This window comes from Salvelinus alpinus, chromosome 10, assembly GCF_045679555.1.
Source record: "Salvelinus alpinus chromosome 10, SLU_Salpinus.1, whole genome shotgun sequence".
Lineage (NCBI taxonomy): Eukaryota > Metazoa > Chordata > Actinopteri > Salmoniformes > Salmonidae > Salvelinus > Salvelinus alpinus.
The window spans coordinates 72,316,564-72,338,693 of NC_092095.1; the positions used below are offsets into that span (position 1 = coordinate 72,316,564).

The 22,130-nt window shown below is 43.0% G+C and overlaps 2 protein-coding genes across 3 annotated transcripts in view; both read left to right on the forward strand.

Moving 5' to 3' along the window:
* The window catches only part of LOC139533076 (zinc finger protein 135-like), a 302,249-nt gene that overhangs the window by 175,285 nt on the left and 104,834 nt on the right, over positions 1–22,130 (forward strand). The gene's annotated exons all lie outside the window — the stretch shown is intronic.
* Positions 1–22,130, forward strand: part of LOC139533047 (zinc finger protein 436-like) — a 175,541-nt gene that overhangs the window by 3,916 nt on the left and 149,495 nt on the right. The window contains exons 2-5 of one of the 2 annotated variants that reach the window (XM_071331247.1): positions 2,067–2,300; positions 3,400–3,633; positions 16,109–16,354; positions 16,984–18,929. In XM_071331247.1, the coding sequence (XP_071187348.1) occupies positions 2,069–2,300; positions 3,400–3,633; positions 16,109–16,354; positions 16,984–18,002 (1,731 nt within the window). In that variant the 5' untranslated portion in view covers positions 2,067–2,068 and the 3' untranslated portion in view covers positions 18,003–18,929. Of the gene's footprint in view, positions 1–2,066; positions 2,301–3,399; positions 3,634–16,108; positions 16,355–16,983; positions 18,930–22,130 lie in introns of those variants that run through there. The other variant, XM_071331248.1, reaches the window with a different exon arrangement.

Here is a 22,130-nt window from a genome sequence, read left to right on the forward strand (position 1 = left end):
AACCATTTTCGAGCTATTGACAGAGCTCAATTTTATGGGGACAAGATTACTACTAACAATACCTCTCTGCATGTGAGTAGTATTCGCAATACGGTGATTGGACAATAAACTAGGAATTGCAGAAGGGTTGTTAACTGTAGTTTGTTCCATATTTGCAATTGAGGAACTAATTAATGAAACTGGGAGAGGAGCATTGAACACAGTCTGATAGGGGAGCGTACAATCCCAAAAGTCAACCCCCGAGAATACACAACGTCAGGTATCAAAGGCTCTACATGAGGCAAGAGTAAGAGACATGTTGGTGGAGAGGATGCTGGAGCCATACCTGTTAAGATGTAAATTGTCCCGAAGAAATAGACCTGGTCGGTCTGTAAAAGCTGCAAAGTTATCCACAAAAGGAATTCTCATCGTGCAGCAGTATCCCTTAAGCCAGGTGTGTAATTGGCGTATACGACTAAAAACCATATCCGTGTAGCGTGGGGATGGAAATGGACCGGAAACAACACACTGCTTCCCAGATTCCAACAGCGTATTTAACAATGTTTTAAAATCGTCTCTCAATTTCTCTGACTGCTGGAGTTTAATGTCATTTGACCCAACATGGACAATGACAGTTGAAGCGGCGGAGTGCTTGCTAATAAGTAGCGGTAGCATGGAATCTAGGTCAGAGATCCTAGCGCCAGGGTAGCAGAAGGTCTCAGCTTTCCGGATTGAAACGTTTCGGACCATGGATGAACCCACCACGAGAACGGAAGGACTACAGATGGGTTTATTGGGTAAATGACGGGGCCTCTCCCGGGTGATCTGCCTCCTAGCAGGTTGAGGGGGGCTAGCAGCTGAGACTGACGACCTAGTGGCAGGCAAGGAGCGCAGATGAGTGTGCTTGGGCACTTCCACCTGAGAGTGAGATGGCAGCAGTAGAGATGAAGCGGAGGGACCCTGTACAGTATGATTGGAATGCACTTCCAGGTCTTCCAGGACCTTGAATCTCCTCCCCAATTGTAGCACCTCCGAAACATTTGATGGATTCCGTTTCCTGGAGTGCTTTCCTCCCCGGACAGCAATCCAGGCATCCTGAGGCGGAGTAGAAGGGGTGGAACAGACCAGGCCCTTCGGTTTAGCTCCTAGTCTGGGCCATGGCTCATTTAAGGGAACCGAATGGAGTTTCACAGTTACAGGCTCCCCAGAAGTGGAGGTGCCGAGCCAGGGGCAGGTGACGTCGTCGATTTTGGAGGTGGTTTGTATAACCATGGAGTCCAGGAGTTCTTCGTCCTCCTTGATCTGGCGCAAGACAGATACTCTCCCCTCCAGCTCAGCGACTCTCTGGCTCAGGTACTGGCAGGTGGTACATCCAGGGGCGAGCGAAGCCATGAGAGACAGGTGGGTTTTTGGACTAAAGTGCAGGCAGTGTGGGTGCAGACCATTTTACGGTTGCGCTACTGTTTTGAAGCTGAATGTAATGCTTGTTGGTTTTCGACATGTGTACTAATATTCAGACACATGTAGTTGTTTCTATCTTTATCTATACATTTGAGTATGGTGTGAACGGAAATACTACTGTTTTTTGATTGAAACAACGAAGACGCGGTTCTTCAGGAAAATAATACATAGTGCTGCCTGAAACAAACTAACCTTGTACTTCATGGTTTTTGAGTCATTTTATGTGAATTTAGGAAATCTATATATTAAGTGATCTTAACGTTGTGTGTCCGTTGTGTTTTAATGTTAATGCAATAATGTTTTGTTGTCAATGCTCACCTACCTGATCTATTGAAATGAGATCCGTTCTTGACTTGGACAAGAGTTCACCTCAAATTTCTACTGTTTGAGCTCATGGTCCTCTTTATAGAATATTAGCTCAACAGTATTGTGGAGCTCCTGCACCTAAATATAAACAGTACCAGCACCTATTTCAGTCCAAGTCAAGCACTGAATTAGATAATTGAACAAAAATAAATATAATATATTTTTAGAGAATAAAGAAGGTGCCAGAACTGCCAAGAAAATAACTTTTGTGTCTGTTAAAGAAGGTGTTCTACTACTTGTTCTACTACTTGCCGACTCAGGTATGAGGCCGGTAACATCAACAGTGAGGACAAACCCAGCCCTCCTCTCTCCTTCTGCACCGAGTCCAAACCTACAGTCACTGGGTCCTGATTGTGACAGTGGAGCCCAGTTTGCACTGCAGGATCCAGAGATGGCATCAGTGAAGCTGGAAGACTGCAGTCAAACACTGGAGTTGAATGTCAACATTAAAGATGAAGAAGAGGAGGAGAAGATTGGAAAATCTGTTTCTCATGGTAAGAGCAGGTTCTAAGTTTGTGTTTTTCGTTCCAACTTCCCACTGTGTATGAAAAGTTGCAGTAGAACTGTTTCATGATGAACTGTTTCAATGAGAAGGTAGAAGTGCCCACTTTTTATAGACTATAGAATTAGAATAATCATTCTATTTCCATGATTCCAAAAGATCACCTTGGTGTTTTGATCTAAATTGCAATTGCAACATTTGGTTAAAAATAAGTACTAGTATCTTTGCCCAGTGTGTAAATTATCTCAAATGAGTGCAGGAAATTATTTTAGGTTGAAGTTGAATTGAACACTATAAAACAATCAGAATGGAGAAAGACCCATTGAACATTTTTTTGAATATAAGTGTTGCCACCCTAGGGTCACGCACTACTCATAAAGCAAATGTAGAACTTTTATTATTCAAAAACATAAAATACCGTCAAAAATGTGAAAAATACCATGGTATGATATTTTTGCCACGTCGCCCAGCCCTTTGTTAGAGCAAAAACCAAGCCATGAGGTCGAAGGAATTGTCCTTCGAGGTCCATGGAAGGAAAAATTCACAAGCTGGTAAAATGGCGGCGCCCATCCGGTCTGCGTCAACGGACTTCGGTGCAGGCAGTGTGGGTGCAGCAGAGACAATTTTCAGGTTGCACTACTGTTTTGAAGCTAAATGTAATGATTATCAGTTTCTAAATGTGTAAAATATTGACACATTCGGTTTCTGTCTATAAACGATACTATGGTGTGAACGGAAATACAATTGTTTTTTGATTGGAATAATAACGTGAAGAGGGTTAAGGAAAATAGTACATGGTGCTGCCAAAAACTAACTGTAAACTTGTACTAAATGTTTTTTGGGTCATTTATGCATTTATCTACTACAGGTTAAGTATTAGCTCAAAAGTATTTTGGAGCTCCTGCACCTAAATATAAACAGTACCGGCCTCCAAAATGAGTATCGGAAACTATTTCAGTTCAAGTCCAGCACTGAATTAGATAACTGAACAAGAAGAAATATCATACATTTAATAGAGAATAAAGAAAGTGCCAGAACTGGCAAGAAAATAACTTTTGTGTCCGTTTCTCCTCTACTACTTGCCGACTCAGGTATGAGGTCGGTAATATCAACAGTGAGGACAAACCCAGCCTGCCTCTCTCCTTCCACACTGAGTCCAAACCTACAGTCACCTGGTCCTGATTGTGACAGTGGAGCCCAGTTTGCACTGCAGGATCCAGAAATGGCATCAGTGAAGCTGGAAGACTGCAGTCAAACACTGGAGCTGAATGTCAAAATTAAAGATGAAGAAGAAGAGGAGAAGATTGGGACATCTGTTAATCATGGTAAGAGCAGGTTCTATCTAACTAAGTTAGTTGTTCATTCCAACTTCCCACTGTGCATGAAAAGTTGCAGTAGAACTGTTTCAATGAGAAGGTAGATGGTTCATGCTACTGACACTTGCATGGTTTGACACCATTATTGCCAGCATTTGTTTTCTTCACTGGGCTATCTGGCGTGATCAGAGAGTAGACTAAAGAGGTGAAGTAGACGAACTGCCAGTGTTTTAAAGTTCTATGAATTGAACCTTGAGATACTTTTAGAATAGTTGTATTCCCCTTTTGCATTGCACAGCCTACTTATATTAATACTTACAGGTAGCCTAGTGGTTAGAGCGTTGGGCCAATCCCTGAGCTGACAAGGTAAAAAAAGAAATGTAAATCTACCCTTGAGCATAGCAGTTAACCCACTGAACCCCCGGGCGCCGAAGACGTGGATGTCGATTATGGCAGTGCCCCGCACCTCTCTGATTCAGAGGGGTTGGGTTAAATGTGGAAGACACATTTCAGTTGAATGCATTCAGTAGTACAACTGACAAGGTATACCTTCCGAATGGGAAAAAGGTATGTAGACCCCTTGACTTTTTCCTCGTTTTGTTACATTACAGCCTGATTCTAAAATTCATTAAATAAAGAATTTTCCTCATCAATCTACTCACAATACCCAATCATGACAAAGCAAACACAAGTTTTGTAAATGTTTTCACATTTTATTTAAAAAAAACTGAAATACCTTATTTACATAAGTATTCAGACCCTTTGCTATGAGACTCAACATTGAGCTCAGGTGCATCCTGTTTCCATTGGTCATCCTTGAGATGTTTCTACAACTTGATTGTTGTCAACCTGTGGTCAATTCGAGATTGGACATGATTTGGAAAGGCACACACCTGTGTAGATAAGGTCACACATTTGACAGTGCATGTCAGAGCAAAAACCAAGCCATGAGGTTGACGGGATTGTCTGTAGATCTCCATGAAAGGAAAAATTCACAAACTGGTAAAATGGCGGCGTCCACTCGGTCTGCGTCAACAGACTTCAGTGCAGGCAGTGTGGATGCATCAAAGTGAGACCATTTTTTACGGTTGCACTACTGTTTTGAAGCTAAATGTAATAATTATCGGTTTTCTACATGTATACAATTAGTCAGACACATTTGTCCGTAGAGCACCATGAAAGGATTATGTCGAGGCACGGATCTGGGGGAGGGTACCAAAACACTTCTACAGTGTTTATTTTATTGAACTAGGCAAGTCGGTTAAGAACAAATTATTTTTTACAATGACTGCCTACCCCGGCCAAACCCTAACCCGGACTACGCTGGGCCAATTGTGCGCAGCCCTATGGGACTCTTGAAGTGTTGAAGGTCCCCAAGAACACAGTGGCCTCCATCATTCATTCTTTATATATATATATATATTGCTCAAAAAGATAAAGGGAACACTTAAACAACACAATGTAACTCCAAGTCAATCACACTTCTGTGAAATCAAACTGTCCACTTAGGAAGCAACACTGATTGACAATAAATTTCACATGCTGTTGTGCAAATGGAATAGACAACAGGTGGAAATTATAGGCAATTAGCAAGACACCCCCAATAAAGGAGTGGTTCTGCAGGTGGTGACCACAGACCACTTCTCAGTTCCTATGCTTCCTGGCTGATGTTTTGGTCACTTTTGAATGCTGGCAGTGCTTTCACTCTAGTGGTAGCATGAGACGGAGTCTACAACCCACACAAGTGGCTCAGGTAGTGCAGCTCATCCAGGATGGCACATCAATGCGAGCTGTGGCAAGAAGGTTTTCTGTGTCTGTCAGCGTAGTGTCCAGAGCATGGAGGCGCTGCCAGTAGACAGGCCAGTACATCAGGAGATGTGGAGGCCGTAGGAGGGCAACAACCCAGCAGCAGGACCGCTACCTCCGCCTTTGTGCAAGGAGGAGCAGGAGCAGGCCACAAATGTGCATGACTCCATGAGGGTGGTATGAGGGCCCGACGTCCACAGGTGGGGGTTGTGCTTACAGCCCAACACCGTGCAGGACGTTTGGCATTTGCCAGAGAACACCAAGATTGGCAAATTCTCCACTGGCGCCCTGTGCTCTTCACAGATGAAAGCATGTTCACACTGAGCACATGGGACAGACGTGACAGAGTCTGGAGACGCCATGGAGAACGTTCTGCTGCCTGCAACATCCTCCAGCATGACCGGTTTGGCGGTGGGTCAGTCATGGTGTGGGGTGGCATTTCTTTGGGGGGCCGCACAGCCCTCCATGTGCTCGCCAGAGGTAGCCTGACTGCCATTAGGTACCGAGATGAGATCCTCAGACCCCTTGTGAGACCAGATGCTGGTGCGGTTGGCCCTGGGTTTCTCCTAATGCAAGACAATGCTAGACCTCATGTGGCTGGAGTGTGTCAGCAGTTCCTGCAAGAGGAAGGCATTGATGCTATGGACTGGCCCGCCCGTTCCCCAGACCTGAATCCAATTGAGCACATCTGGGACATCATGTCTCGCTCCATCCACCAACCCCACGTTGCACCACAGACTGTCCAGGAGTTGGCGGATGCTTTAGTCCAGGTCTGGGAGGAGATCCCTCAGGAGACCATCCGCCACCTCATCAGGAGCATGCCCAGGCGTTGTAAGGTGGTCATACAGGCACGTGGAGGCCACACACACCACTGAGCCTCATTTTGACTTGTTTTAAGGACATTACATCAAAGTTGGATCAGCCTGTAGTGTGGATTTCCACTTTCATTTTGAGTGTGACTCCAAATCCAGACCTCCATGGGTTGATAAATTTGATTTCCATTGATTATTTTTGTGTGATTTTGTTGTCAGCACATTCAACTATGTAAAGAAAAAAGTATTTAATAAGAATATTTCATTCATTCAGATCTAGGATGTGTTATTTTAGTGTTCCCTTTATTTTTTTGAGCAGTATATATATTAGTTCCAGGTAGAACAATTACAGAAACACAATTTTCTTTTCTTTTTTATACCCAACACGAGGATAGATGAACATAACAACCAAACAAGTAAATAAAAAGTACAATATGCAGTTGTAGATAATGTAGATTACGCTTCGACTATAGCCAATATTCACATACATTCTTTTGAATATACAGATTTGCAGTTCCAATGCTTCTACAATATCACCGGTTTGCAAAAACTTATGAAACTATGGGGCTTTCTTTTTCACTATATAAGTACATTTTTCAAGAGCCAGGCTTGACGTTAATTATTTTAACCAATGACCAAGTGAGGGGGGACTGACATACTTCCAGTGGAGAGCAATTGAACGTCTAGCTTGTAATAGCCAGAGGTCAACCATTTTATTTTCTCTCCTATGTAAAGAGATATTCTCTGGGTAAAGATTTATGAGGCATAGTTTAGGGATTAGTGCTATTGGGGTAGAGGTCATCTCAGAGATATAGCGCAGTACTGAGCTCCAAAACGTTTGTAAATCAAATTTATTTATAAAGCCCTTCTTTCATCAGCTGATGTCATAAAGTGCTGTACAGAAACCCAGCCTAAAACCCCAAACAGCAAGCAATGCAGGTGTAGAAGCACAGTGGCTAGAAAAAACTCCCAAAAAGGACAGAACCTAGGAAGAAACCTAGAGAGGAACCAGGCAATGAGGGGTGGCCAGTCCTCTTCTGGCTGTGCTGGGTGGAGATTATAACAGAACATGGCCAAGATGTTCAAATGTTCATAGATGACCAACAGGGTCAAATATTAATAATCACAGTGGTTGTCGAGGGTGCAACAGGTCAGCACCTCAGGAGTAAATGTCAGTTGGCTTTTCATAGCCGATCATTCAGAGTATCTCTACCGCTCCTGCTGTCTCTAGAGAGTTGAAAACAGCAGGTCTGGGACTGGTAGTACGTCCGGTGAACAGGTCAGTGTTCCATAGCTGCAGGCAGAACAGTTGAAACTGGAGCAGCAGCACGGCCAGGGGGACTGGGGATAGCAAGGAGTCATCAGGCCAGGCAGTCCTGAGGCATGGTCCTAGGGTTCTGGTTCGCTGAGAAAGAGGGAGAGAATTAGAGAGAGCATACTTAAATTCACACAGGACACCGGATAAGACAGGAGAAATACTCCAGATATAACAGACTGACCCTAGCCCCCCGGCACATAAACTACTGCAGCATAAATACTGGAGGCTGAGACGGGAGAGGTCGGGAGACACTCTGGCCCCATCCGACGATACCCCCGGACAGGGCCAAACAGGCAGGATATAACCCCACCCACTTTGCCAAAGCACAGCCCCCACACCACTAGAGGGATATCTTCAATCACCAACTTACCATTCTGAGACAAGGCCGAGTATAGCCCACAAAGATCTCCGCCACGGCACAACCCAAGGGGGGGTGCCAACCCAGACAGGAAGATCATGTCAGTGACTCAACCCACTCAAGTGATGCACCCCTCCTAGGGACGGCATGGAAGAGCACCAATAAGCCAGTGATTCGGACACTGTAATAGGGTTAGAGGCAGAGAATCCCAGTGGAGAGAGGGGAACCGGCCAGGCAAAGACAGCAAGGGCGGTTCGTTGCTCCAGTGCCTTTCCGTTCACCTTCACACTCCAGGGCCAGACTACACTCAATCATAGGACCTACTGAAGAGATGAGTCTTCAATAAAGACTTAAAGGTTGAGACCGAGTCTGCGTCTCTCACATGGGTAGGCAGACCATTCCATAAAAATGGAGCTCTATAGGAGAAAGCCCTGCCTCCAGCTGTTTGCTTAGAAATTCTAGGGACAGTAAGGAGGCCTGCGTCTTGTGACCGTAGCGTACATGTAGGTATGTACGGCAGGACCAAATCGGAAAGATAGGTAGGAGCAAGCCCATGTAATGCTTTGTAGGTTAGCAGTAAAACCTAGAAATCAGCCCTTGCCTTAACAGGAAGCCAGTGTATCTCAGCACATTCCCACAGGCAATGATACAAGGTGCCTAAATGTGTGTTACATTTAACACACAGGTCTGAGGTATTGGGATCAAATTTGTGGAGCTTAACAAGGGTGATATATGTTCTCATTATCCAATTGTATTACAACAATCTCAGGTGGGTGTTTATTGTCTGTATCTGAGCTCTACAGCATATCATACCCCAATACACTGTACATATCCAGAAGTGGACATAGAAGTTTGTTGTTAAATATCTAATGGGAGCCCATCTGGACCTGGCTCTTTACCTCCCTTTGTATTGAACTGTACATATCCAGAAGTGGACCTAGAAGTTTGTCCTTAAATATCTAATGGGAGCCCATCTGGACCTGCCTCTTTACCTCCCTTCATATTGAAAATAGCATCAGATTTCTACAGGATCCATTGATAATTGCCCTTGTTAATTATGAATTGCATTAATGGCTCGGTCTGAATTTAACCTCTTAATGCGCCAGGCCAGCAATTTATCAGGTTTTTCACCATGATCATAGGACTGTCAAGGATCAGGATTGTACAGCAAATCTCCTATGTGGAGGTGGTGAAGAGAGTTATAGGGGCAAGAGGCCCCAGTTCTATAGAAGATATGATGGTGGATGCACCACAACCAGTTGCAAATGTTGTACGTCAATCAAGTGATCTGGATACACTTATTGTGAAGAAGGTGGATGTTTTGAGTATTTATAGCCACAGTTATTAATTGTACTGCACAAGAAGTCCAGGAAGCTGGACATCATATCTGCAGCTGAGAAGTTTTTGGGCCTCCAAGAACTACTGTCGCCAGAAAATGTTCCGCTCTTACAGGATTCTTCTCAGCCTGTGTAGGAACCTGATTAGAACTGAATAGCAGGCTGATTTAGTTTAATAAAAATTGTGTTATTGACAGTTTGTATGATTTTTAAAATAAATACTGTATACACTTAACAAAAAATCGCAGCATGTAAAGTGTTGGTCCCATGTTTCATGTTTCATGTTACCGATACACAAACTTATTTCTCTCAAATGTTGTGCACAAATGTGTTTACATCCCTGTTAGTGAGCATTTCTCCTTTGCTAAGATAATCCATCCACCTGACAGGTGAGACAAATCAAGAAGCTGATTAAACAGCATCATCATCATTACACAGGTCCACCTTGTGCTGGGGACAAGAGTAGCTGAGTAGGTACCCTGGCAGCAGCAATTGGGGATCCCTGATGTCAACGTTGTGAACAGAGTTCCCCTTGGAGGCGATGGGGTTATGGTATGGACAGGCATAAGCTACAGACAACTGCAATTTATCGATGGCAATTTGAATGCACACAGATACCATGACACGATCCTGAGGCCCATTGTCCTGTCATTTATCTGCCGCCATCACCTCATGTTTCAGCATGACAATGCGCAGCCCCATGTCGCAAGACTCTGTACACAATTGAAAATTATTAAAATGTCCCAATTCCATGGCCTGCATACTCACCAGACATGTCACCCTTTGAGCATGTTCGGGATGGTATGGGTCGACGTGTACGACAGCTTGTTCCAGTTTCCTCCTATATCCAGGAATTTCGCACAGCCATTGAAGAGCAGTGGGACAACATTCCAGATGCCACAAACAACAGTCTGATGAACTCTATGTAAAGAAGATGTGTCCTGGAGGAGGCAGCGGCAGCTACCCACTTCTCCAGTGCTTCATTTGTAAATTGGGAGGTGCTGGAACAAGAAGTGAACCCAAGAGGGGGGGGGGGGTTGGGGTGACCTGGGGGTCTCCGAGGTACCAGAACACATTAAATAAAATACCTGTATGATATTGCATGCATTATCATGGCTTTTGCGTACTGGCATAATATAAATGTTTTATTTTATTTAACTAGGGAAGTCAGTTAACCTTTTATGGCTGCAGGGCGGTGCCGGTACACTTATGACAACAGCCCGTCCAAGTGCAGGGCGCGAAATTCAAAAGATATTTTTTTGAAATATTTAACTTTCACACATTAACAAGTCCAATACAGCAAATGAAAGATAAACATCTTGTGAATCCAGCCAACATGTCCGATTTTTAAAAATGTTTTACAGCGAAAACACCACGTATATTTATGTTAGCTCACCACCAAATACAAAAAAGCACAGACATTTTTCACAGCACAGGTAGCATGCACAAAACCAACCAAACTAACCAAGAACCAACCAAACTAACCAAGAAACAACTTCATCAGATGACAGTCTTATAACATGTTAATCAATAAATCTGTTTTGTTCGAAAAATTTGCATATTTGAGGTATGAATCAGTTTTACATTGCAGCTACAATCGGAAATAGCACCGAAGCAGCTAGAACAATTACAGAGACCAAATTGAAATACCTAAATACTCATCATAAAACATTTATGAAAAATACATGATGTACAGCAAATGAAAGACAAACATCTTGTGAATCCAGCCAATATTTCAGATTCTTTAAGTGTTTTACAGCGAAAACACAATATAGCATTATATTAGCTTACTACAATAGCCAACCACACAACAGCATTGATTCAAGCCAACAGTAGCGATAACGAATAAACCAGCAAAATATATTAATTTTTTCACTAACCTTCATAAACTTCATCAGATGACAGTCCTATAACATCATATTACACAATACAAATATGGTTTGTTCGAAAATGTGCATATTTAGAGCTGAAATTCGTGGTTATACAATGTGACCGTGTAGCAATTATTTTCCAGAATCTCCGTATATGTTTCTGACACTCAGCTATTCTGACCAAATAACTATTCATAGACTTTACTAAAAAAAACATGTTGTATAGGAAATGATAGATACGCTAGTTCTTAATGCAATCGCCGTGTTAGAATTCTAAACATAACTTCAGTAGACATGCAGCTTACGTTATAGCGGGAGAGCGCACAAAATCTGGGCGCAAACTAATAGTAAACATGTTCGACAGATATATGAAATAACATCATAAATGGGTCCTACTTTTGATGATCTTCCATCAGAATGTTGTACAAGGGGTCCTTTGGCCAGAACAATCGCTGTTTGGTTTTAGAATGTCCTCTTCTCCAGTCAATTAGCAAGGAAAGCTAGCAAAGTGGCGCTAAGCTTTCCTTCGTGAACAAACCCAGACAACGCAACACGCCTAACCTCCTGAAAAAAATTCAATAATCTAATTAAACTATATTGAAAAAACATACTTTACGATGATATTATCACATTTATCAAATAAAATCAAAGCCGGAGATATAAGACGTCTATAACGAATGCTTTTCAGAAGCCAATAGTGGTGACCTTTATGCGCTTCCTGAACAGAGGAATTCTGGGGTCATGTCATTCCAAGCTATCTCTTTTGACCATAGAAAAATACCTAGAAACCCCATTTCACCTCTCACAGCCTATTGACATTAGTGGAAGGCGTATGAAGTGCATGTATACTAATAGATATAAAGCACATTTATAGGCAGGCCCTGGAACAGAGCCCTCGATTTTAAGATTTTTCACTTTCTGACAGGAAGTTTGCTGCAAAATGAGTTCTGTTTTACTCACAGATATAATTCAAACGGTTTTACAAACTTGAGTGTTTTCTATCCAATAGTAATAATAATATGCATATTGTACGAGCAAGAATTGAGTACGAGGCCGTTTGAAATGGGCACCTTTTATCCAGGCTACTCAATACTGCCCCTGCAGCCCAAAGAAGTTAAGAACAAATTCTTATTTACAATGACGGCCTACCCGTACCAAACCCGGACGATGCTGGGCCAATTGTGCGCCGCCCTATGGGACTGCCAATCACGGCCAGATGTGATACAAACTGGATTCGAACCAGGGGCTGTCGTGACGCCTGTTGCACTGAGATGCAGTGCCTTAGACTGCTGCACCACTCGGGAGAATTGGTGTTGAGCCGCTTACAAAAGTTGCACACATGAGGTACATTTATTGTAGCCTGGAGTCCTGGAAAAATGTGGCCTTTTATAAACAGATTTCATGCAATTCTACATCATTTTAGATGACTGGAGAGAAAAGTCTCTTTTGCAGAGACTTTTTCAATATAAACGACCTTGTCTCTAATCCATCAATAGCCTAGGCCAGGTGTGAGGAGAAACACATTGTACAATATGAGGAGGAAGTTATAGTCCTAAACAAGCTTTCCAGTTTCACTGACTCACCCAATGATGTGCAGCTCACTCACCGGACAAAAGCTTCTCTCTCTTGCTTTACTTTGTAAAACAATGCTGTTCTCTCAATAGACCTATTTGGAAGTTGATAACTTGGTAACATACAGATTAGTATTTTATTTTCAGCAGGATCCATTTGCTTTACAACCTGTGTTTTCCAGTGATTGTATTAGAAATATTGCTGAAGGCATGTTTTTTCTGCATGCTGTTCACTGACAGATTTGCCACACGTTCCTGACTGTAGACATGCCTTGTGATTTGGCTACACACAATCCACAGCTAGGCTATTTTATTTAAATTAGCTATTGATCCTCTGTACCTAAATACTCCTGGTGTAGTATTGGGAATTATTAGACTGCAGAGTGTTGCAGCAACATTTACATTTAAGTCATTTAGCAGACGCTCTTATCCAGAGCGACTTACAAATTGGTGCATTCACCTTATGATATCCAGTGGAACAACCACTTTACAATAGTGCATCTAACTCTTTTAAGGGGGAGGGGGGGGTTAGGAGGATTACTTTATCCTATCCTAGGTATTCCTTAAAGAGGTGGGGTTTCATCGTGAGGGAGTTTGTTCCACCATTGGGGTGCCAGAGCAGCGAACAGTTTTGACTGGGCTGAGCGGGAACTGTACTTCCTCAGAGGTAGGGAGGCGAGCAGGCCAGAGGTGGATGAACGCAGTGCCCTTGTTTGGGTGTAGGGCCTGATCAGAGCCTGAAGGTACGGAGGTGCCGTTCCCCTCACAGCTCCGTAGGCAAGCACCATGGTCTTGTAGCGGATGCGAGCTTCAACTGGAAGCCAGTGGAGAGAGCGGAGGAGCGGGGTGACGTGAGAGAACTTGGGAAGGTTGAACACCAGACGGGCTGCGGCGTTCTGGATGAGTTGTAGGGGTTTAATGGCACAGGCAGGGAGCCCAGCCAACAGCGAGTTGCAGTAATCCAGACGGGAGATGACAAGTGCCTGGATTAGGACCTGCGCCGCTTCCTGTGTGAGGCAGGGTCGTACTCTGCGAATGTTATAGAGCATGAACCTACAGGAACGGGTCACCGCCTTGATGTGAGTTGAGAACGACAGGGTGTTGTCCAGGATCACGCCAAGGTTCTTAGCGCTCTGGGAGGAGGACACAATGGAGTTGTCAACCGTGATGGCGAGATCATGGAACGGGCAGTCCTTCCCCGGGAGGAAGAGCAGCTCCGTCTTGCCGAGGTTCAGCTTGAGGTGGTGATCCGTCATCCACACTGATATGTCTGCCAGACATGCAGAGATGCGATTCGCCACCTGGTTATCAGAGGGGGGAAAGGAGAAGATTAATTGTGTGTCGTCTGCATAGCAATGATAGGAGAGGCCATGTGAGGATATGACAGAGCCAAGTGACTTGGTGTATAGCGAGAATAGGAGAGGGCCTAGAACAGAGCCCTGGGGGACACCAGTGGTGAGAGCACGTGGTGCGGAGACAGATTCCACAGCTATTATTCTATTAGGAGATAAATGAAGAAGTGCAATGCTGGAGAGATGAGTTGCCGGCTCATGTCTATAACAGCACAGAGAGGGAGAGAGATCATAGAAAGTGAATCTCATTTTAGTTTTAGCTCATTTAGCTCCGATTGCTTTTATTAGGATTTTTACATTGCAAACAGGATAAATTATTTTTCACGCCACAAGAGGTATCCTGATCCTGGCAAAATGGGTTCTGGAACGATAAACTACAAACCAGAGAGGTGCCAGAGGATCTGGCTCAAATTAAGCACCGCCCTTCTCATATAATGGGGTAGGGACATCCCAAGAATCCCTGAATGCACGGATGGTTGCACCGAAGATTTTTTTTATAATTAAACAAGATAGACCACAGCCATATGAGTCATAGTGGGCAGAGCCAAGCACGAGCTAGCAAGATCCTATTGGTGCGTTCTAGCACACTTTCTGGTAGGGAACGCCTCGTCTGTGAAGTGCTCGTGTGCGATAACTCAATTCGCCTTTGCGTTCCTTCTAACAACCTTATAAAAAAACGTTTAAAGAATTTGCAAAGGGTAAAATCTACAAATCTTAGTCGACTGTTTACAACAGATTTTAGTTCTGGGAACAGAAAACTGTATTAAGATCAGATGTTTCATAGATTAGAACATTTGCAGAATGTCGGCCAAAATCCATCTCGTTCAATCTTCTCCCACTGCCGGCCATTGGGCTTCCTCTCACTAGCATATTTGGTAGTGAGTGGAAACACTAAGCGAATGCTTCACATCTATACATCTGGTGAAATATCTGTCTCATTGTTCTATCTGTGGCTGCACTGTGGTCGTGGGGGAACAGGAAGTACCAGACAGGCACGCACCATTCTTCAGTATAAAGAAAGCGGCAGAACTGTTATGTCAAGAAGATATCCCTTGTGTCTGTTTCTATTTATTACTACAGGTATGTAATGGCACTTTTAAACTTCCTATTATCGGAAGAACATGTCATACCATGCTAGGTAACATCCGTTAAGGTATTAACATGTTTGATTTGTTATTTTTGTGTCAAACCAAGTGAATGTGAAACTATTTTAAGTCACAACAGCTAGAAACTAGGTTTGTCTGAATGGATGTACATAATTGCTTCATGGTAGTTTAATAAAAAATCTATTTATTTTTTATTTCTGAGTTTGTTTAGCATGTTATTGGTTTTTGTGTAAATTTCACGAGCTGGTAAAATGGCGGTGCCCACTCTGTCTGTGTTAATGGACTCCAGTGCTGGTGCAGAGACACAATTTTACAGTTGCACTACTGTTTTGAAGCTGAATGTAATGATTATCAGTGTTCTACATGTGTACTAATATTCAGACACATTCAGTTGTTTCTATATGTATCTATAAATGTTACTATGGTGTGAACGGAAATACTATTTGATTTTGATGTGAAATAATACAGTGAAGAGTTATTCAGGAAAATAGTACATAGTGCTGCCTAAAACATACTATAACCTTGTACTGAAAGTATTTGTCATTTCTGCATTTATGTGAATTTGGGAAATCTACTATAGATCAAGTTCACTTACGTTGTGTACACTAATTTTAAAGCGTGTACTTTTTATTTAATTAATGTTTTGTTGTCAATGCTTACCTACCTCATCTGTTGAAATGAGATCAGTGCTTGACTTGGACAGGAGCTCACCGGAGCTGAGTACTGTCACCTCAAATTTCTACTGCTTGATCTCGTGTTCCTCTTATAGAATATTAGCTCAACAGTATTGTGGAGCTCCTGCACATAAATATAAACAGTACCGGCACCTATTTCAGTCCAAGTTAAGCACTGAATTGGATAATTGAACAAGAAGAAATATATTTAATAGAGAGTAAAGAAAGTGCCGGAACTGTCAAGACAATAACTTTTTATGTTTCTCATTGTTACTACAGGATTAGAATTAAGTCTGAGGCCGGTAACATCAACAGTGAGGACAAACCCAGCCTGCCTCTCTCTTTCCACACTGAGTCCAAACCTACAGTCACTGGGTCCTGATTGTGACAGTGGAGCTCAGTTTGCACTGCAGGATCCAGAGATGGCATCAGTGAAGCTGGAAGACTGCAGTCAAACACTGGAGTTGAATGTCAACATTAAAGATGAAGAAGAGGAGGAGAAGATTGGGAAATCTGTTTCTCATGGTAAGAGCAGGTTCTATCTAACTAAGTTTGTGTTATTCATTCCATCTTTCCGCTGTGCATGAAAAGTTACAGTAGAACTGTTTCATGATGAACTGTTTCAATGAGAAGGTAGATGTTATTTCATGCTACTGATACTTGCATGGTTTGACACCAGTATTGTTTGCATTTGTTTTATTCACTGGGCTATCTGGAGTGATCAGAGAGTAGACTAAAGAAGTGAAGTAGACAAACTGCCAGTGTTTTAAAGTTATATGTGTAGTTTCTAACCCTTGTGATAGTGAGTGGAGGATGATATGGCTCATTTATGACTTTTGCCCCTTTTTAGAATATTTTATTCCCCTGTATTGTACAGCCTACTGGTATGAATACATATGTCACCCAGTACAGACAGAAGAGGCCTGGCCACCCCTTTGGGCCTGGTTCCTCTCTAACTTTCTTCCAAGGTTCCTGCTTTCTAGGGAGTTTTTCCTGACCACTGTGCTTCTGCATTGCTTGATCTTTGGGGATTTTAAGCTGGGTTTCTGTAAAGCACTTTGACAACTGCTGATGTAAAAAGGGCTTCATAATATCAATGTGATTGACATGTATATCACACCAATTGACTGGTTCTTCTGATATTGTTCACACAGGAGACCATGTTGAGACATTCTCTATATCCAGAGAGCAACAGCAGGAAGATCACAGAGCTAAGAGGTCTCACCACTGCCCATATTGTGAGGAGATTTTCCCAATTCTATCAAAGCTAAAAATACACACAGGAAACAATCTTTATTTCTGCGCTGACTATGGAAAATGCTTCACAACATCAACTCATCTAAAAGTTCAAAAGCTTTTCTCCTGCTCTGATTGTGGGGTGAGTTTCTCTCGACTGGACCTCTTAGTGAAGCCTTACTCCTGCTCTGACTGTGTCAAATGTTTCACAACATCAGCTCAGCTAAAAGTTCATCAGAGAACACACACAGAAGAGAAGCCTTACTCCTGCTCTGACTGTGGAAAGATTTTCTCTCAACTGGGCCACCTAAAAACACATGAACGTTTACACACAGGAGAGAAGCCTTACTCCTGCTCTGACTGTGGAAAGAGTTTCTCTCACCTGGGTACCTTAAAGAACCATGAACGTTTACACACAGGAGAGAAGCCTTACTCCTGCTCTGACTGTGGAAGGAGTTTCTCTCACCTGCGTACCTTAAAGAACCATGAACGTATACACACAGGAGAGAAGCCTTACTCCTGCTCTGACTGTGGGGCGAGGTTCTCTCGACTGGACACCTTAAAAAAACATGAACGTATACACACAGGAGAGAAGCCTTACTCCTGCTCTGACTGTGGGGCGAGGTTCTCTCGACTGGAAACCTTAAAAAAACATGAGCGTTTACACACAGGAGAGAAGCCTTACTCCTGCTCTGACTGTGGAAGGAGTTTCTCTCGCCTGGGTACCTTAAAAAAACATGAACGTATACACACAGGAGAGAAGCCTTACGCCTGCTCTGACTGTGTAAAATGCTTCAAAACATCAACTGACCTAAAAGTTCATCAGAGAACACACACAGGAGAGAAGCCTTACTCCTGCTCTGACTGTGGAAAGAGTTTCTCTCGCCTGGGCACCTTAAAACAACATGAACGTATACACAAAAGAGAGAAGCCTTAGACTCCAGGGCTCTGACCAGCGATGGTATAAACCTGCAGGACCACAGGCTTTTCACCAGCTCCTCAAAATGGCTGTGGGGCAAGTTTCTCTCGTCCAGACACCTTAAAACGATCTGAACATATACACACACTGGAGAAGCCTTACTCCTGCTCTGACTGTGTCAAATGTTTCACAACATCAGCTCTGCTAAAAGTTCATCAGAGAACACACACAGGAGAGAAGCCTTACTCCTGCTCTGACTGTGGGGCGAGTTTCTCTCAACTGGGTAACTTAAAACAACATGAACGTATACACAAAGGAAAGAAGCCTTACTCCTGCTCTGACTATGGAAAGAGTTTCTCTCGACCGTGCACCTTACTAAAACATGAACGTATACACACAGGAGAGAAGCCTTACTCCTTTTCTGACTGTAGGGCAAGTTTCTCTCGTCCGGACACCTTAAAACGATCTGAACATATACACACACTGGAGAAGCCTTACTCCTCCTCTGACTGTGGAAAGAGTTTCTCTTGAATGTGCCATTTAAAAAGACACCAAGGGAAACACAAGAGAGGAGCCTTACCACTGATCTGACTGTAGAAAATGTTAAAACACCAGCTGAGCTTAAAGGTCATTAGAGAAAAGACAAAGGAGAGAAGCCTTACTTCTGCTCTCAATGTGGCAAGAGTTTTTCCCAATTGGGCAATGTAAAAACACACCGACGGATACACACTTGAGAGAAGCCTTATCACTGCACTGACTGTGGGAAGAGATTCTACAGATTGGGCCATTTAAAAAGACATCAATGTATACATAAAGGAGAGAAGCCTCATCAGTTCTCTGACCAGCTAAGATTAGACACTCCACTTAATTCTCATGTCATTAAATAATTGGCAACGTTGAATTGGATCAAATGAAGAAAGTGTAGAACACTATTGTTGTCCTATTGTTTCTCACTGTGAGAGAACTGTGCAGAGAAAAGGGAGTGTTCTAGAATGTTAGCCTCTCTTTACTGATCAGTGTGCACCTTGTCAGTTTTGGTGTGAGAGAGAATAAAGTAGACGGCACACGTCAAACGTTTGATTTATGACCCTATGTCCGGATGACGTGTGCATGCCCATATTTGGGCATCCGATCAGGACATCCTGGCGGGAAGTGATCACGTGGTTATGCCCATATATGGGCATCCTGTTCCTATTCTCACGCTTAGTGAGTGCGACAATATTTATATAATGCCTTTGAACTTGTCATGATGATTGATGTCTAGGGACCTCTTTGAACTGGGGGGGATGAACATTTCAAAGAGTTTGACCCCCCCACCCCCTGTTTTATTGACCTTAGGGTTGTTGTCTATGAAACACGAATGTCCTGGGGTATTGGGGTTGGCAGACGCCTTATACATAAAGCCCAGAACAAGACATGCGGCCCCAGAACACTAAACAAGATTTTTTAAATCGGCATGGATTTTGTGATCAGTGGCAAAGCAGTGATGACTGTAACAACGGAAGCAGGACCTCGGTTGAAACATAGAGAAAGGGCCAAGTATCAAGCCACAATATACGATGCGCCAAAAAAGCGGTTTCTAAGTGTGTATAGAACCCAAATACCGCCCGCAACTGCGCTGAAAGATCAAGTGCTGATGTCTAATGGACATCAATGGGGGTATCAGTTTGATTACCTGGCCTGTAGAGTGAACCTATATACAGTAGGAGAAGAATATACAGACCAGACTTTAGGAGTGGACTACGGGCTTGAAGACTGGATGGTTTTTCGCAAGGTTGTGTGTCCCGAACTGAGCCTTATCACCAAGGGGTATAGCTTGTTCACGGGCTACGAGACCCGTTGGGAAGGTGCCCCTGACTCCTCAGGAAGAATATTTCACAGGTTGAAAATACAAAGAAAGAATGGACTTCCATGTGGCTACGTGGAGTTCTATATCAGCAACGAGGAAACCCGCAACCAAAACATTCGTGATGGTGGCCTGACTGGGGATTTTAGGTTGCGCATGCTTATTCCTTTTAAAATTTGGGATCTAATGGAATTGAAAATGTTACAGCTGTTGGACGCTCTCTTTGTGCAGAGCCAACAGCGGCAGAGCATTGTTCATGTAAAGAAGTGCATAATATATACGAATCCTGAGGATTATGATTCAAAGGAGCCCCAAGAAGGTACATCCTCAGAAGGGACAGCCTCCGAAAAAAACTAAGTACGCGGCTGCGTTAACCACGCCCTGATACCCAAAGGACTGGTTCAACAATAAAAGGAGTGCCCTTAAAGCCTCCAGTTCTTCATTTCATCATACACCATGGATATTCATACAACATACCAGGACTCCGATACGACATGGGGGCCAGACCCTAAGGACTCTATGCCTCGCAGCCCGACATTCTACCCCCCCCTGGCGAGACCCACGACACCTCCTACATTTACACAGCCTGAGGATGTGTTTGATGGGGTAGTCAGTACTATTTTTGTGGACACCATCAAGGCCTCTGTAGCCACACTTTTAGACGTGGTGATTGGAGAATATATAAGAGAAAAATGCATCGGTTGTGAGATTAATTAACCCAGCCAGCGCCGTCATCCGTGCCTATACGACCCGCCAAGATACTACTTCTTCAACCATTTTGAGGAGCTGGTGAAAAGACTGTGGTCCTGCAGGTTTATACCATCGCTGGTCAGAGCCCTGGAGTCTATGGGTCTTGTGCCGTCTATCCCCAGAGTTTACGGGGTAACCGAGGCATTCCTACATGAACTGAAGGAGGCAATCTACGTCCACGAGAAATCTACGTCCAAAGAAATCCGACACACCCTGGTGGACGACAATAAATACCGGGAAGCTGTGGTGGCTGATGTGATGACTTTCTGGCTCAATAAACCCCAAGAGACCGAGTGACATTTTGTTATTTAGTTGTAAAGCAATGGGTAACTATGTGTCTACGATGTTAGAGAGAATAAATAAAATTCTTCTTTTGAGAGAACTTACAAATGTTATGCATCAGATTATTGAAAATAAAGTGAACAATGTATCGTTCTACACAACACACAATGCCTGGGTTAATGAAGAGCGTGTGCTGAAAATGGAACAAATCATGAATCATGTACGACATACGGGCGAGAGTCTGCAATGGACACAACTGGTATCACGTATTGTGGATGATTCTGAAGAATTAGAAACAACTTTGTCTAAGATTTTACTTTATTTGTTTGAAACACCATTTAATTGTAACGTGTATCATATTTGTTGTTTATATGCTTATATATCGGACATGTGTGTTTAAAAAAATTCAGCGACACAAGCCTGTAAATCTAAACCAAATATACAGGGTGTTGCATGCTGTGATCGTTGAGAAAACTGGGACATGTATCCTGCAAAGAATCCTGGATTGTCTGTATACGTAATAATACTTGATGCATAAAATAAAAATTCTAAAATGAAAGTGAAATGTTGTCGTTATTTGAAAGTGGCTCATTAACGTTATTGTACCTCAGCGAGGCAAGAAGGATGGCGGAGCAGATGTTGAAAAACATTTATTATAATCCCTCTAACCCTGGGTGTTATGGGGATAAAGAGCATTTCCAGAGAGCTATAGCCGAAGAAACAGGTAGCCTGTTAAGCGATGCTAAAGTGAATGAGTGGTTATCAGAGCAGGATGCCTATACTCTCCATAAACCTGTAAGAAAACAATTTCCAAGAAATAGAGTTTTTTCTACGCATCCCTTGTCCCAATTTCAGGCGGATCTATGTGACATGCAGGCCCTTGCAGATAAAAATGATGGAAATCGCTACATGCTAACGGTTATAGATATTTTCTCTAAAATAGCATTTGTAAGGGGCTTAAAAAATAAGAGCGGGGCAGAGGTGACCCGGGCCTTTGACTCTATCTTGAAGGAAGGAGGAGCCTCCAAGAAAGTGCAGACTGATGGCGGAAAATCATTTTTTAATAATACTTTTCAGAAACTCATGAAGAAGCACAATATCATACATTTTGCTACAGGCTCGGATTTGAAAGCTTCAGTTGTTGAACGCTTTAACAGAACTCTGAAGGAGCGGATGTGGAGATATTTTACAGCTCACAACACGCATAGATATATCGATATAGTTCAAGATTTAGTGAAGGGATACAACAGCAGCTACCATAAGAGTAT